General features: G+C 44.9%; 1 protein-coding gene across 1 annotated transcript in view; it reads left to right on the top strand.

Annotated features, from left to right (window-relative positions):
* Positions 1-14,717: 14,717 nt before the first annotated feature.
* The window catches only part of LOC122377462 (DNA replication licensing factor MCM7-like), a 60,461-nt gene continuing 57,151 nt past the window's right edge, over positions 14,718-18,027 (top strand). Inside the window, exon 1 of the mRNA XM_043357516.1 lies at positions 14,718-14,903. Coding sequence (XP_043213451.1) covers positions 14,754-14,903 — 150 coding nt within the window. The 5' untranslated portion in view covers positions 14,718-14,753. The remainder of the gene's footprint in view (positions 14,904-18,027) is intronic.

Genomic DNA, 18,027 nt, shown 5'->3' with positions numbered 1-18,027 from the left:
GGCTCCTTATCCTCCTGTAGACTTTAGCATCGTCTGCGAAGAGACGGGCCTTGTCTGTTTTGTTTTTGTCTGTTGTTTTTAGGGCCTTGCAACAAGATTTCAGTGCTTGGCATTGAATTTGGATATGAACAAATTGAAGATTTGCTTTTCAATAAGACAGCAAGAGTTATCAACATTGCCAAAGTTATTATTTTGATTTGGGTGTGATTTGAATAGCTTGAGCTTGTTTGCTGATCATCAAATCTTGATTAATATCATTTAAATGTCAACAATTTTCAAGGGTAAATTTGAGTGTTTTATTTCAATAAATTGAAATGTAAGTGCATCAGGCACAAGAGCTAAGTTTCAATCTGATTATTTTGTCAAGAGTGGTCAATCTAATGTAACGTCTTGCGAGAAAGCTTACCTAAGTGACTGAAGCGCTACCTACAGTTTTTCAAGATCTATGTTGATCTGTTTTTTCGAACAACAGGTTGTACAACATGATGTTGTGACATGACCTCTGTGTCCTGTACGTCTCCCCTGCTGCTGCAGCAGAGCCCCGGCTTCAACTATAGTTTGTTATGGGTGGGCTCTCCGTGAACGTCTTGGTGCGTTTCTACATATTGCTGCTGTGAAAGGACGATACATGAAAAAATATGTAACTTGTATGTTTTTTATTGCCCTGGTACCTACTTAATGTATATTTTTGTTGTTTATGAGTGATAAATGAATATATTTTGAGGAAAATTGAGGCATTTCAGTTTTAGTTTGTGGAACAGAACAGAAGAAGCTGCTGAGTGCGGATCATGCTTCAATTGAGAGAATCATCCTCAGTTATCTACATATAGGCATGCTTTGTAAGCTCCTTGCATTTTGCCAGCTTCTACTTGCTAGTCAAAGTTGTAAGAAGGGTTAGGGAGAACAATAATGGTACACATGCCACCATGTGCAATCACCAAACGAATGAACGTGAGGGCCAAGTCCTTCACACAGCATAGATGCTTATAGGTACTGCACTAATGTATAATGTTCATTATGTTCATATTAGCAACTCACCCAGGCAGCCTGCCTTGTGGTATTTCTGAGTTTAAGATTTTGTAAGACTCACACTAATCATAAGGTAAATTATATTGATATGTATGGATGAACAATGTGCAAAGGGGTCGCACGTGCCTGCTCAGTGCTCAGCCATGGATGCACGTGCCTTCTCAACAATGGGCGTGCTTGCAGACATCTCCATGGACGAACAATGTGCAAAGGGGGGGGCGTGCCTCCGCGGCCGCCTGTTGGCTCAGCCGCTGCTGCTGCTTGGCGCCGCTGCTGAGCGCTGCCGGAGACGCCGCTCGCTGCCGGAGCTGCCGGAACAGTCACCGGAGCTGCCGCCCGCTGCCGGAGCTGCGGGAGCCGGGCCCGCCGCTCATCTGTCAGGACCGCCGACGGCAGCACGCCCGTCTGTCAGGGTCTGTCAGTGCCGGCAGTGGACGCGCGCGGGTGCGGGCCGGGTACGGACGCGCGCGGGTGCGCGCCAGGTACGGGTGCGCGCCGGCTATGGACGCGCGCGCGCGTGTATGCCGACCATGGCTGCCGCCCGCTGCCGGAGCTGCGGGAGCCGGGCCCGCCGCTCATCTGTCAGGACCGCCGACGGCAGCACGCCCGTCTGTCAGGGTCTGTCACTGTCGGCAGTGGACGCGCGCGGGTGCGGGCCGGGTACGGACGCGCGCGGGTGCGCGCCGGTACGTGCCGGGTACGAACTCGCTTGGGTGCGCCCCGGCTGTGGACGCGCGCGGGTGCGCGCCGGGTACGGACGCGGCGTGCTCGCCGGGTAAGGACGCGGCGCGCGCTTGCGTGCCGACGATGGGCGCGCGCGCGTGCATGCCGGCCATGGCCGCGCGCGTGCGCCCCAGCCATGGACGCGCGCTAATGCGCGCCGGCGATGGGCACGCACGTGCCTGCTCGGCAATGGATGAGCGACGAGCGTGCCTTCTCGGAAATGAGTATACATGCAGACATTTCATGGATGAACGCTTTCAATATGTTCAATGTGTTGAGACGGATCTGAGTAAACTGGAGAGAAACTAGGATAGTTTTAGTCCTGCTCAACTAGTTCTGCCAATAAGTACAAACACCACCTTGCTGCCAACTGCTTACCAAATACCGCATCTGTTGTACCCTTGCATGATGCATATGTACATACAGAAAAAAATACAGTGTTGAAATCTAAAAACATACACTGCTGAGCACTGTGGATGAATCTGTATGAACCCTGTGGCTCTGCGAAACCTTCTGGCCCAGGTTATAATTGACAGTGAATTAGGAATCAATCCTTGCGAAGAGAAAATAGATCATTGTGCTTCAGATGAGCATAATGAAGAAGCGTTCCTGAAGTTGAGTTAGTGACTTTCCATCATCCATGCCAGATGGCCAAAACACACCATTTCAATACTGTCCCAAAAATATATTTCAAAACACTTATTGCATGGCTATACACACCAGCTTACTCAGTCACCACACTCAAACCAAGGCCATATAAGGGTAGTAGTATAGCAGGCGTCACACTTGTTTTTTTGCAACCATGAACGAACGAAGAGAGGCGCTGTAGGTTAGGTTTGGTTTGGTAAGGTTTGGTGAGAAAGCATCTCTGGGTATAGCGCATCTCCTTGGTTGCAAAAAGAAGTGTGACGCCTGCTTTATGACTACCCATATAAGTAGACTCAAACACAGTCTACTGATACAAACGTCACTGGTCTCAAGTCTGCGCTCAATGCACCAGATGTACACTACTCACAATACGTCAGGACTCAACGTCAGCCACCAATTTTCTACATCAAAATTCACATCAGGTTTTCAAAGTAACAATGTATGTGCCACTTCTGTACTTTGTGCTACAAACACAGAATAAATGATATCAGTCAGCAATGCATTGCTCATTGTAAGCCAAAGTCTGCAAAGTCAGTCCGCAGGCTTTGCAAGTAAGTGCAAAGTCTGCGGAGATCAGTTGCTTTACACACCACCAATATCATGCTGCAATGTGCTCAAAACATGCCTATACACCAACAACAAAGCACAACCATGAAGCACCACTGATAACACTTAACCTCAAAGCACACAACATGATAATTTATTTATTTTGAGTACCTACAGAAACAGAATGTCTCAAGGCCACTCATGCTCACTCCGAAATCTGCCAGTCGCTCAGCCTTGAACATTGACATTATTTCATCTGAAATCTATTTTCTTCACTTGATCAAAGTTGATCTGCGTCATACATCTTACAACGGATGTCTCGAATTATTGGTAACGTTCAGCACTTAGCATTAAAAATGATAGGTAACTTTGATTCAACACTAGTTCCATCCAAGCTTCTTCATTGCTTGAGCTATATCACTTTCAAGTTTAATTACTTGAACTAAGACATTCTTGAATTACACTCGGGATGAGCTTAGTTTGAACGCACACAACACAATTTTTTAATTTGAATTATTTTGATAACCCACAGGATATCTAGAATTAGAATGAGAAGCTGAGAAGAATGAGAAGAAGGTTGTGTTCGTTGTGTTACGGACCTATGCTATATTTCCCTATTTTGTCTTGGGAAAATATAATGGAGCATGTAATCCAGCATATTTTACGTCTGGACAACGAGTTGCGTTGGAGAGGCCGGAAATAGTGGCGATTTCAGGACCGCAAGAATGGACCGTCATTGGAATGATTCTTTTTTAAACCGTGCACTGTTTTCGGCCGGAATTTAATAGTTACTACAAAATATTTTGTAATTACGTTTCCACCAAGAATGAATGCCATCAGGGCTAAATTTTCAGTATTATTGCATTTTGTCAAGAAGCATATAGTGCTGTGATATTGCAGTTTTAGCGCGTTTGTTACAAAATATGAAGCGAATAAGCGTCAGTGTAATTCATCATCAACAGTGCCAGAAGTTAACTTGAGGGAAAGCTATGCTAATTGCTCTTGTCCATCCACTAACATTTATTAAATTTTTTGCTTTGTGTATTCCAAAAGGAGAGGGAACTATTTCATTTGTGCCTTCATGTCAGAATTGAAGGTGGATCATTAAATTTTCAACGCAGTTTACAAACAAGCATTTGGTCTTTCTCGTTTATAAGCAGTGGCTAAGAAAAGGTTGATCAATCCTGAAGTTCAGTCATCGTACCTCAACTTGGCAGCAAGATTCCCCAAGGACAGAGGATATATTGTATACATGTCCTGTAAATCAAAACAAACAAGATTTGGTCTTTCTCGTATATAAGCAGTGGCTAAGAAAAGGTTGATCAATCCTGAAGTTAAGTCATCATACCTGAACTTGGCAGCAAGATCCCCCAAGGACAGAGGATATATTGTATACCTGTCCTGTTAATCAAAACATTTTTGTGCCTGCAAAGGCTTAAGTTATCTGTGGTGTGTTCGGAGTTAGGCCATATGGCCGTTTTTGTTGTATGTTTATGTGGAGATTGAATATAACTGTGACCCTGTGCTTGTTTGTATACTTACTATGGACAAACAGGGAACAGCACATTCACATAACATACTCACCTAGCACCTAACTCATAGCTGTACCCTGCAGGATCTGTACTTGTTCATGTCTCGAGCATTAACAAAGCACTAAAGTAGCTTAGTAATCATTTCCCACATTTTCTGAGCATCTAACATGACATACAGCAGTGCAGAGCAGCTTCAGAGAAGAAACACTTTAAATGCACAGACTCACACCAGCCACCCAATGAGCCAGTTCCTCAGTTGACTGTTTCCCTGGACACAGCTTGGCAATGTGAGCTAACTTTTGGCAAGTTGAAGGTTAGCAGGTAAGATTGAGCTAGGGTGAGTACCTACCTATAACTGGGTGCTACTGCCATGCAGGTCTTGGGTAGGCTGCAAATATGTGTGATGATTGAGGTTAGGTCAGCTGTCAGGTTAGTCAGGTTCAGGTATGCTCATTGCTCAGGTCACATTTTTATGGACATTTGGCAAATTAAAAAACTAACAATCTGATCTAAGCTAACCCGACTAAACATACACAACTACTGAGTACTGAATATAGGAACTGAGCACCTAACTACTTGTGCCTACATCTCATACCATGTCAAAGTAGAGTTCCTTGGTGGAAGATTACCCTCAGTACTTTTATCCCAGCCCTGTGAAGAAAACTAATACTTCTAAGCTCTGAGTCACTGCTGGCCATCCACAGGAAGAAACACCGAGACTGAGAGCTTTGCCATTGTATATTGGACCAATAATGACTATCACGAATGACTATGAACACATAATATGATCACATCATTGCATGGATTGTCACATTGACAATTTTACTACAATCCTTTTTTCAAGAAATACAGTGATGATGATTAACATCATAATCAACATAAAGTGGATTTAGTGATCCAAGCTTTCTCCTCCAGTAGCAATGGAATGATCGCATGTTTCATTTGCCAGACACTGAGTACCTGATGCACATTTCTGCATAGCATCTAAGCATAGTAAAACTGCCCAAGTCCATTCATTCTAGATTTTAACTTGATAGTTAGCACTAATTTATTTTGCTGTTGTAAGTTATAATTCAATATTCATACCAATACATCAATATGCGCTCATCAGTCAACATTTTCTGGCATGATCCTGCTCAGCGTGCTCTTCAGTATTGCTCCAAGGTCTGCAATATTATAGCTTGTTTTTGGACAATAAGCTCTTTTAATTTTACTTTTTCTTGCTGATATATGAGCCCGATCAACTTGCGTTTATCAACCAAAATTTCTTGACTCGTTCAACTTGATATTGATATTGCTCAGTAGTCAGGACCTCTGTCAGCCTCCTGGATACTTCAGATTGTTTTCAGTCAACATGCTTCTTAAATATGATATAAGTCAATCTTAAGGGATTCAAAACATCCAACAAAACGACGTACAAGAGCAAGAAAACCACCAGATAAACTAAAAAATGGCCTTGGAACAGAGCCAAGTGGTGCTCCATTTGTTTGTTTACAATGATTGTAGTGCTGATGTATTTTTAGGACTCTGAATGTCGGCTTATAAAAATGAAATGTTTTTACAAAAGTTGTAAGGCAAGTAATATTTATCTGAAAGAACTAAAATATTCAAAAGCCAAACACTATGAAATACATGAATCGGAACGAAAAAGTAACCCGAAAATCCAGCCTAATCACCGGCTCCTAAAACTGCAACACAATCAGCACTTTTCCCCGCAACTCGTTGTCCAGACGTAAATATGCTGTAATCCATATGTAATCCATTATATTTTCCCTAGATCCATTATATTTTCCCTAGATCCATTATATTTTCCCTAGAAATATTTAGAAAAGTCTCCGCTAGTGTAAACCCTATGGGCGTTTAGAGATGGACCACCAAGTACTCGCAAGTTTACGCGGCTGGCAGCCGCGAAAACTTTGGAGGCCCACCATTGGAAAATTAGGCAATTTTGAGACGAATGACTTTGGATTGGGGCTTCAGTCACCTTCTTCTACACGTTTCACTGAGTAAGTCCGAAATTTTGGAAAAAAAACCCTGATAATACCTTTGACATCTCTCATCTGGGCGGTCACCAGTGAACCTCTTCGCAATTGTCTTTAGGTGTCTTGCAATTGTCGACAAACATGATTGTTTACAGCTTCTCAAGAACCTTACTTTTACTAAATCTAGCAGAAATATTGTCGTGGTAGAAAATTGCTAGCTTGAAATACATATTTGCTCTGGGTAAAGAAAAATCATCTTTTGAAAAATATTAAAAAGGCTAGTTTTAATTTGAATAAAAACATATCAATGTATTTGCCTGAATATATCAAGCAGAAAACAGCGCCGCCTCGTGATCCTAAGCTGTTGGTTGATAGCCTTGGGTGATTCCTCAGTTTTCAAATCTAGCTTTTGCATGTGAGTTGTGACCGATGTGCCTCCATCCAGCGGAATCCAGCTAGATTGCAAAGTGGTCGGTCGTACGGGTTGGACCGCGGCGGCATAACTCGGCTTCTATAAGTCCGATTGACAGAGGACAAGCACCGAGATCGATCGTCCACAAATTTGATGACCAATCACAATGAAGTGGTAAGTACGACATCTCACTCTTCGGCGTTTGGGTATGTAATTATGCGGTGGTGTCGTTTGTATACAAAAGTCGGTAGTGCCCCCCCCCCTTAATTGAAGGTGTTCCGCCGCTACAGCAACAAACCCTATGTAAACGCGTCTTCAGTTGGGCAAACTAGACTTTTGGAATCAAAATATGGAGGCATCAATAATTTGATTCTGGTGGGAGGAGCCACCATGACCAAATATGGGCATGGAATCAATTTTTTGATTCATTTGGGTACACTTTTGACTTCAAATGTCTCGTTACGGCGTAAAAAAGGCCCATGACGGTGAGATTTTTCTTAAAAAAGGTAGAAAATGTGGTAGGTTTGCAAAAAGTGTTACCTCCAAGCTAAGAAATTGTCCCTTCTTTGGCCTTGTGAATGGGAAAAAGACAGAACCACTGCCCATCACGTAAAAGCTGTTTTGAGGAAATCGCACTGTATGTTCTTTTGTATCATGAATCACATAGGTACTAAACAATCAGTATTTGTGTAAAATGGCAAAATGAAATTTTTAAACCCCTAATTATCATTGTTGTAGTGCTTTTATATTATTTATATGGTTTTTACCCGTTGCTTCAGTTTTTGTTTCTTGACATTTAAAAATTGTTAATTGTTATCAAATGTAGTGAAGGTTAACAACGACAACGGACTGTGGGACATATAGGGATGTCTCTGATGACTATACATAGGGCGCTTATATGCCAAAGAGGGCGCCTATGAAGCTAATGGGGGCACCTGGGAAACGAGGAAGACATTTGTGTAAGGGTTTTCAGGGGTCATGCGCCGTTTGCGGCAAATAGATTCTAAAAAAAAAACCGGAGGGGGAATAAGTTTTAAAAATGGTGCGGACTTTCCGCACTGTTCGCTTAAAGGGACACTCCCACCTTAACATTAGTTTTGAGTTGAGATAGCCAAATTGGTGGCCATGGCCTGCAAATACCGGTTTGGGCACTCACAACATCGACAAATGCTTTAATTCGGAGCTATGGAATTTCAAACTTGCAGTTTTCAGATTCTAAGGGGCTAGTGCATTGGTATGCCCCCTTAGAATTTGTGACGTCAGCGGAGATCTAACGATTTTTAAATCTTTTACTAAAACGTTTGGTAGCACGCGGTGGTATATGCTGCTTTGCGCGCAACAAATGCCGCACTTTCAAATAAAGTCGCTAGGAACAGCGGAGATCCCAAAAAGTAAACAAAAGTAAAAGTCTAATATCTTGAAAACCGGTGAATATTTTTCGATGAAATTTGGTAGATATTCGTTTTCGCTCTTTCTGAACCGAGCGACATCACTTTCGTGCCAATTCATTAACTTTTTTGAAGGTGGGAGGGTCCCTTTAAGCGGTTACGCCCCTGGGTACATCTGCCCGATCTCAGAAGCTAGATTTGGAGGTCATACTTGAAAGCAGCCAGCAGGACGAGGCAAAAGTTGGAGGCCCCTGAAAATAGGAGGCCCCCTGGAAAAGGAGGCCCCTTAACAGGGTGGCCCGCCCACTTTTCATGACGTTCCTACGCCCGTGTGACAAATGACATACAAGCCCGCTGTGATGGACCAAAGAAGGAGCTGAACAGTTCATACAACTTCTAAAAAGCTCAACGGTAAAAATTTAAAAGTCAAATGTTTAAATTCAGCCTGCATGTTTAAACTCGGGTCCGGCGCTGGCAGAAAGCTTATATTGCCAAGCTTGCAATTCCACTACGTTGTAATGTAACCAATGTGAGAGCAACAACTGAAAGCCTCGAGCCCCGTTGGGGGGAGGGGGGCGCGAAAGAGCCCCATCTCCTTTTCAGTCGATATCTCCTAAAGTATAGCGTAGGTCCCCACCAAACTTTCAAGACCCCTCCAGGCATCATTTTACACCTTGTGACCAATTTTTCCAGAGCTCTTATGAAAGGTTAGTCACAAATGACGTCAGAGTGACGTCATGTTCTGTCATTTTCGACCCAATAAAAGGTTTAGCGGGAAGAGCTGTCACGCTTACAGTTTTGAAGATAACAAAAATAGGCATTCAAGATAAAAAAAAGACATAAAATAAGCAGCGCTACAAAACTGCCAACTCTGATTTCTAAACAAAAATTGTTTTCGACCATCAAAACTATAGAAGTATAAAACCCCGAAAATACCAACAACGTTCAAAATTAAAGCTGGAATATATGTTATAGAACTATCAGCTCTAGCTATGCCAAACTTAAACTCGACAGCTTCATTTTTAGCAAAGTTATGGCAAAAAAAAACACTACTCAAAATGTATTACGTAAAATTTTCAAACTCAATATTTAGCCGTCACAGAACACACAGAGCAAGCCAAAGAGCACCATTGGATTTCCCGTGATGAGCTGCATCGAATAGATACCCCCTTTATGCAAAATATCAACTATGAAATTTAACCTTTTTTGACCTGACCTTGACCTGACCTCCACCAGAACGTAATCTAAACCGGCCCCAATGGCCGTCTAGCCCACACCATTGAACTTTAAATGTAAAATTGACCATAAAACATGTATCACGCGACCAATTAGCATAGTTGGGTTCATATTGTGACCCTTAGTGACATGAACTCTTTGATCTGACCTGGCATCAGTGACCTCTTTAGGCAACATATGTATTGGGCAACCACGCTCCATCGATGTTTTTCGATAACATGCCTTTTATTTGATGTGTTAACTGACTGTAACGCATTATTTAGACTAAATCGGTAAAAAAATGCAACCTTTGACCTGACTTGTGACGTTATGGGTTGCACCTAGGTCAACGAAACCTGGTAACAAGGTTCGATAGCCCCTGGTGGGGCTATCGAACGTTCTTCGAATTTTCAAAATCGGTCGGTAACTTTCCGAGATCTCAGGTGGAGGACGAAACGGCTGCACCACCCCATCAGGTGGTAGGGTCCGCCAATAGCCCAACGGGGCGCGAATTATTTACTCATTCATACAGTGTCATCTATTTTGAGAACACCTTTCTCACGCCATGACATGGTCCTCTCGTAATAGATCGAGATGAGGAGTGTTTTCACGCCTCCTTATGCACGGCTCTAGTGTCATTGAGCTATCAACTGTCAGCGGTTTTCGGACAATGAAGGAAGGCTTTTGGTTTTTTTTAGGTAAGATCTTGGGCCAGATCATTTCAGTGTCGGATCCAGAGAGAGGCCATGGGGGCCATTCTCCCCCCTTGGGCCTCCCGGGGCCCATCACGGAGGTTTTTTTTTAATTCATCACGGAGGTCACCGACGGGAGCTTTAACCCAGAGGTCTCCTAAGGGGGCACCATCCAGAAGGTCTATCGGAATAGGGTACCGTTTTCGGGGTCTCCCGGAGTCCCATTTCTGTCCCTCGCCTCGGGTTTTTTTTAGTTTAGTTGAGTTTTTTAGTTTTTAGTTTAATATTGTCCATCTATTTCCATCCCGAGGTCCGCGGGGGCACCATCTCGAGTTCTCAGGGGGCACTATCCCGAGTTCTCCGCAGGCACCATCCCAAGGTCGGAGAGGGCACCATCCCAAGGTCTCCGGCGGCACCATCGCGAGGTCTGGGGGCACCATCCCGAGGTCTCCGGGGGCACCGTTCCAAGTTTCCAGTGGCACTTTTCCGAAATCCGAGGTCTGAAGGAGCACTCTCCCCCGGGTCTGAGGGGGCACCATCTCGAAGTCTCAAGGGCACCATCCCAAGGTCTCAGGGGCACCATCCCAAGGTCTCAGGGGCCGTTTGATCCGCGCCGTCCTGGGGGGGGGGGGGGCGTTTTTACGCCCCCCCCCCCCTAGATTTTTCGCGAATATCTCAAAAAACGGCGACGCGTAGCGCCGCTGTTTTAGATACCTACACCCGTTCCGACATCTTTTTCGCACATGCTATGAAAATTTCAGATCCCGGTCATTCAAGGTCAGGTCACCATGTAACGCCAATTGACCTTAACTCAGAAAAAGTTAGAAAGCTCGCTGTAGTTACACCGACTGAGCGATCACTTTGAAACTTTCAGTACGTGCCTAGGGTAACAGTACCTATGTATAAAATGGATATCTCGGATTTTTTTTATATCTGTGAGTTGTGACCTAAGGTCAGGTCAATTTTGCGACAGCTCCATATAAGCCAATGGGAGAAAATTGAAATGAGCCTCTTTTGGCCGAATGTCGTTCTACACACTCTCAAACATCGGTTCATATGTAAACATGACACTCTGAATCGGAAAATTGCACCTGTGTGCCCCTGAGGTCATCTCAGGTCATGAAAGGTCTTCAGCAGTTTTTTTTACTATAACTTTTGATTTGACACTAACTTTTGTTAGAGCAGTGAAAACACGGGGGCTAAACCGTTGATCTGAGGTCAAATCTGAGGTCAATCAGAGCGGTGCCCTCTGGGGGCTTAACCGTTGATCTGAGGTCAAATTTGAGGACATGTTGGCGAAAGAGCGTTAAAAGAGCTATCGAATGCGCTTTTACACGGCGCTGTAGCTCTATTGGTTCCAGAGTTAGCCGTCGAATGTTTAAAATCGTTGAAATCGACAAAATTTGCCTTTGATGAGCTCTGGTGACCTGAACTTTGCCCTAACCTTAAAATGACCGAGTGTTTTCCTTCTTATTTTTGACGCTCTTTCGATTGCCGCTTACCGCGTGTCGCTCTACGTGGCCCAGGAGCCGAGTTAGACGGAGGGGCGTGAAACGCCACCCCCCCCCCCCTCAGCACTCGGGATGAAATGGGCCTAACATTTTCATAGCAAACGTAAAAAAAAATGTTTAATAGGTAATGCAAAAAATATCATCTCTTATATGAAATATTTGCGAAACCCTCAACATCATCCCCATTAGTGCCGAGCTCCCAACGACGACCATAAAAAACGTCCCCATCCCGTCAGCGTAGGTTTATCATAAGGATGCTAAGATTTAATTTCCAATCGGCAATCCGAAGCTGAAATGATGGAAAGCAAATTTACATTTTACATACGAAACAAGCTGACACAACTAAATATTTTCTCTCTCGCTCCCTCTCACTGATTTACCCATTACCTACCCTCTCTCTCTCATTTACCCTTCCTGGTTTTCCTTTTCTGCCTCTCTGTTTACTCTTCCCGTCCTTATCCCTTCCCTCCATCTTTCTTCTCTCTCTCTCTCTCTCTCTCTCTCTCTCTCTCTCTCTCTCTCTCTCTCTCTCTCTCTCTCTCTCTCTCTCCTCTCTCTCTCTCTCTCTCTCTCTCCTCTCTCTCTCTCTCTCTCTCTCTCTCTCTCTCTCTCTCTCTCTCTCTCTCTCTCTCTCTCTCTCTCTCTCTCTCTCTCTCTCTTTCTCTCTCTTCTTTCTCTTTTCTCTCTTTCTCTCTTTCTCTTTTCTCTTTCTCTCTTTCTCTCTTCTCTCTTTCTCTTTCTCTCTTTTCTCTTTCTCTCTTTCTCCTTTCTCTCTTTCTCTCTTTCTCTCTTTCTCTCTTTCTCTCTTTCTCTCTTTCTCTCTTTCTCTCTTTCTCTCTTTCTCTCTCTCTCTCTCTCTCTCTCTCTCTCTCTCTCTCTCTCTCTCTCTCATCAAAATGTACTTCATGCGTCAGCGCACGACGCCAATGAAATCTACCCTGTGTATTTTTTTTAGCATGCTGTAGAAGAGCATTTTTAATACCCTAACCCGCGCCGGGCCGGTGCTCTGAGATTCCGCGCCGGGCCGGGGGGGGGGTGTCTGAACACCCTCCCCCCCTTCTAACTCGGCTCCTGGGCCACGTAGCGACACGTGGTAAGCGGCAATCGAAAGAACGTCCAAAATAAGGACGAAAACACTTCGGTCATTTTTTGGATCAGGTCAAAGGTCAGGTCACCAGAGGTCACCAAAGGTAAAATGTTGACTATTTCAACATTTTGGAAACTGCCGACGGCTATCTCGGGAACCGATAGAGCTACAGCGCCGCGGAAAAGCGCATTCGATAGCCCTTTTACAGACCTTTCTGAGTAATGTGCTCAGATTTGACCTCAGGTCAACGGTTTAGCCTCCAGAGGGCAAAAACTAAAAAAAATAGCCGTTTTTACGAAAAGCGTTTTTTTCGACAATAACTTTTGACTCAAAAGAGCCATGACATAACTTTTGCCAGCGTCGTGTTCCTCTCGTCGAGACGCGTCGAATGAACTATAATTTGACCTTGAAAGGTCAACTTGAAAATTTGACCTCAGGTCAAGGTCATGACCTGACAGGAAAAGGTCATGTTGCATATCAGTCGATCCGCAACGTCGAGCCGAACACATCTAAGGCGTTTTCAGCGCTCTAGCACGCCTCTATCAGAAGTTATTAGCGAAAACCTGTTAGATTCTGTTCGTGACCTGAGATGACCTCGGGGACATAACGAGGGGCGCAACTGCCATTTTCCGGTTCAGTGTGTCAATTTTACTTACATCTCGATGTTTGAGAGTGTCTAGAATGGCGTTCGTGTAAAACAGACGCTTTTCAATTTTCTCCCATTGACTTATAATGGAGAGGCCGCAAAATTGACCTGACCTTAGGTCACCGATATCAAAATTCCGAGATATACATTTTATAGATAATGTTGCTCTTATCAATCGCTGAAAGTTTCAAGGCAATCGATCAGTCGGTGTAGCTATGACGAGCATTCTTATTTTTTTCTGAGGTGAGGTCACTTGGCGTGACCTGGTGACCTGACCTAAGGCGACCTGGGTCTGAAATTTTCACAACATGTGCGGAAAAGATGCACGAACAGGTGTGCCAAAAACGGCGGCGTTCCGCGCCGCCGTTTTTGAGATATCTGCGAAAAATCGCAGGGTGGTGTTCAAACCCCCCTCCCGGCCCGGCGCGGGTTAAAAATGCAACAAATTTAGATACAATGAAAAACAGTCTCGGTGATAGTAGATCGACTGCGAATCCAACGCCTACATTCACGATAGTGACAAGAAACTATCGCCATTACATTGCATTACAACTCACCATACAGGTTGTCCGGAAATTATTTACCCCGCCATCAGCTCGTCGCCATAATTAATAAACAAAGAGCCCCCGGGTCATGGTTTACTTACCAATTTATCCCCTACCCTGTCCTACCCATTTCCTCATCCGCTTTGGCATTCCATAGATAAAGATGTCTAGAGTATCCGCGCTGATGTTCAGCCTCACCTTTCACAGGTTCCTCTAAAGTCCGTTTTCTGTGGGAGCTGGTTCAATCTTGCTGAGCTCCTCCTTCATGATTCCCCATAGGTTTTCGATTGGGAGATGATTCGATTTGACTTCGTACTTCATTCCAGTCTTCATCATAACTTCAGCGCGATGATGCTTTGTCAAAGAGTTTCTTTCGTCATAGTAGACACCACGTTCAGGTGCGAGTTACACATGCAAAATGCTGGCCCCTGGCGCCTCTCACGTGTCAAGGTCAGGTGACTGGGTTAGGTCATGTGACTAACGGCCAGCTGTGGATAGCCTGAGGCACGATCTTAGCAAATTTTCAAACAGTTCTTAAAGTGCACGGTGGGATTATAGCTGAATGAACAAGGGGCAAATAATTTCCGGACACCCTGCATGTACAAAATCGTGTGAGCCCGTGTGTGACGTGTGGCCGCCAATGGCACTCTGGTGTGAGCCCGTGTGACCTGTGGCCGCCAATGGCACTCTGGTGTGAGCCCGTGTGACCTGTGGCCGCCAATGGCGCTCTGGTGTGAGCCCGTGTGACGTGTGGCCGCCAGTCGGACCAGGTGCCGGTCGGTAACATCCCACGCTCGATGACGGTCATCTGCAGCGGCGAGCTGACGCGGCTCGCCCAGCCCGGCGATCACGTTGCCGTCACGGGCATCTTCCTGCCGCTGGCGCGAGCGCCCGGCTTTGCCGCGCTCACGGCCGGCCTGCTCAGCGACACGTTTATGGAGGCGCACGTGAGTACCCGCCGTGCGGGCCGGTCCGCTGTACCGACCCTGTGGCCCTTGTACCGTAAACTGGGGTGACTTTGCCTTGCGGGGTGACTTTGCCATGCTTCTCGAAAAATGCTTTAGGGAGAACTCCAATGATATTTTACGAAGAATGTAGTAATGTTTTATGCACAAATGAAAGACAATTGATGGGCCTTCCAATATAACCAACACTGAGAGGTAAGTTACCACTAAATACCTAACTGGGCTCCATTTTATTGGAGTCATTGAAATGGTCAAATTTGAAGATGGGTCAAATTTGAAGATGTCCGAACTTTGTATTATCTAACCATGTCTTAGACCGACTGCGATGCTGAAGCTGGGTATGGTTGATCAATGGCTGTTAAGTTGGCATATCCAGCAAAACTGGCATTTGTCACTTCATTTAGCTAATATTTTTGGTGGCGATTTTTCCCAGTGAATTGCAGGCCACATGGGGTGACTTTGCCACCATGTTATCAATGTAAAAATGAAATACTTATTCGATGCAATTCAAAATAATTTTTAATGTAGCATCATTTTGGTCTCAAAACTGGTTTTTAAAAAGTGAAAGTTTATATTTTTTAAGTTAACACAGGAATGCACAGTGGGAGTATAGAAAGGCAAAAATTACCAAATTAAAAAATTGATGAAACTGGACCCAACTTTTCAGCACAGTCATGATCATCTACAACTCCTGAGTTTGCCAGTAATACTGGCTGAAGAAATATGTATCATTTTATAGATCAAAAACGCTGATAATAAGGGTGCCGGTAAGTTGCCGCAAGAACGTCCTCTTTCTGTTCCTCTCAATACCGGTGGAAGAATGCGGCAAGGTATAGAGCACCGATACAATCATATGTTTGCTTATTTATCTATTCTGAATCATTTTTCAGTTTCTATTTGCTATCAATGTCAATTATTTTCAACAAATATAATGTATTATAATAATAATGTATTTCTCCTTTTTTGCACATCATTCAAGAGCAAAAAACCTCAAATTGCTTTATTTTTTCCTATTAAACAATTAAGGATGGCTGCCCTCCTCCATACAATGGAACAAAAATGCTTAAAAATTATTTGCAAGCGCTAAAAAACCATTATTTGACATAGTGGCAAAGTCACCCCTTTTCAGTTTAACTTTGCCAAGACTCATTTTCTTTGAAAATTTATATTTTTAGGCAAGATATAAATACGATAATAGCAAAACCCAAAGAGCTAATCTTCATCCGTGTTTTGCACATAGAGTCATCCCAATAAGTTAACAAGTTTAAAGAATACAAGCGTCTAAAGTTGAAAACATGGCAAAGTCACCCCCGTTTACGGTACCGACACTGGGTCCCCTGTACCGACCCTGGGACTGCTGATATGTGACACAGTATTGTTATTTTCGCTTGTCCAGACCCAAAGCTGCGAGAAATAACTGGATACCAAATAAAAGCCCTTTGTATTTGGGGCAAAGTACAAATGCGAAAATGACTCCTTTTGATGCATTCTCCATTCACACTACATAGATACAGTTACACGATACATACACTCTAAAATAACACGATACACCCTAGCACCGATCTACGCCGCGCACGAGGTACGGTGCCAGGTCTGGATCATCCAGAGGGTCGCGGCTCCGTGGAAGGTCTTGTGCAGCCTACCCCATTTTTCAAATGGGGTAACAAAACAAGAAAATATGAGTACCAGCTCAACACTACATGCAACAAAACCAGCTCAAAGCGTCTGCCGCTCCCCTAGGTGGGTGTGGGTGTGGGTTCGTGGGTGGGTGCGGGGTAGGTGTGGGTGTGGGTGCGGGTGTGGAGGTGGGTGTGGGTCTCCCCTTTGGGGGTGACACACTCACCCTGCTTGGCGTCCCAGGGCAGGGAGGCAGGGCTTCACCTAGCTCGGTACCCGAGGCTCGGCTGGCCCTGACGTCCGGGCACCCAGCGCGCGACTGCCCGCCGCCGGCAGCGCGACCCTGAGGTCAGCTGCGCTGCGGTCGCGTGACCCGACTAGATCCGCGGCATTTCAGGCACACTAGAGTGGTAACATTTATATCAGCAGACGGCCGCCCACCGCGCACCCGCGGGTCGGCCGCATGACCCGCTCTAGAGCCGCGGCATTTCGAGTACACTAGAGAATGCATAGCATTGTAGCATAACAGTATCAAGGTGAGGGTTGTGGCGCAGTGCGCCGTCTTCAGCGTACAGGCTCCTCTGGGTGGGCCGGTCCGCTCCTTCACCCTATTAGGTACACCTGGCTACCGGCGCGCCCTTAACCCGGGGTGGGGGGGGGGGTGTTTGAACACGCCCCCCTGCGCTTTTTCGCAGGTATCTCAAAAACGGCGGCGCTCCGCCGTTTTTGGCACGCCTGTTCAATGTTCATGCATCTTTTCCACACATGTGAAAATTTCAGACCCAGGGCAAGGTCAGGTCACCAGGTCAGGTCAAGTGACCTCACCTCAGAAAAGGTTTCAATCCTCGTCATAGCTACACCAATTGAACAATCGCCTTGAAATTTTCAGCGATTGATAAGAGTAATAGTATGTACAAAATGTATATCTCGGAATTTTGATATCGGTGACCTAAGGTCAGGTCAATTTTGCGACCTCTCCATTATCCCGCGCCGCAGTGGCGGTCTCAGCCAACTTCGCCCTAGTGGGGGGGGGGGGGGGGCATATGTTACCACCCACCTCTAACTCAAAAACTAAGAGGGCTAGAGAGACGCAGTAAAAAGCAGTCGATAGCTCTCAATGCGTACGTTTGAAAGTATTTCAGTCATTTTTCATCTTAGAGCAATATTGGGGTCACCAGAGGTCATCAAAGGCCAAAATTTGCCAATTGTCATGATATTTTTCAGAAAACATGTTGTTATCTCAGGAACTATGGTAGCTAGAAAAACGCGTGGAACAGCAATCGATAGCTTTTTAACTCTTCTTTTGAGAAGGTCATCATCAAAATTGACCTCAGGTCAACGGTTTAGCCTCCAGAGGGCAAAAACTCCAAAAATAGCTGTTTTTACGAAGTGTTTTTCGACAATAACTTTCGACTACAAAAAGCCACGACATTTCTATTGCCAGAATCGTGTTCCTCTGGCCGAGACGCGTCGAATGAACTATAATTTG

Source organism: Amphibalanus amphitrite, unplaced genomic scaffold (assembly GCF_019059575.1).
Source record: "Amphibalanus amphitrite isolate SeventyFive unplaced genomic scaffold, NRLGWU_Aamphi_draft 000045F_arrow, whole genome shotgun sequence".
Lineage (NCBI taxonomy): Eukaryota > Metazoa > Arthropoda > Thecostraca > Balanomorpha > Balanidae > Amphibalanus > Amphibalanus amphitrite.
This window is presented reverse-complemented; position numbering and strand designations above follow the sequence as displayed.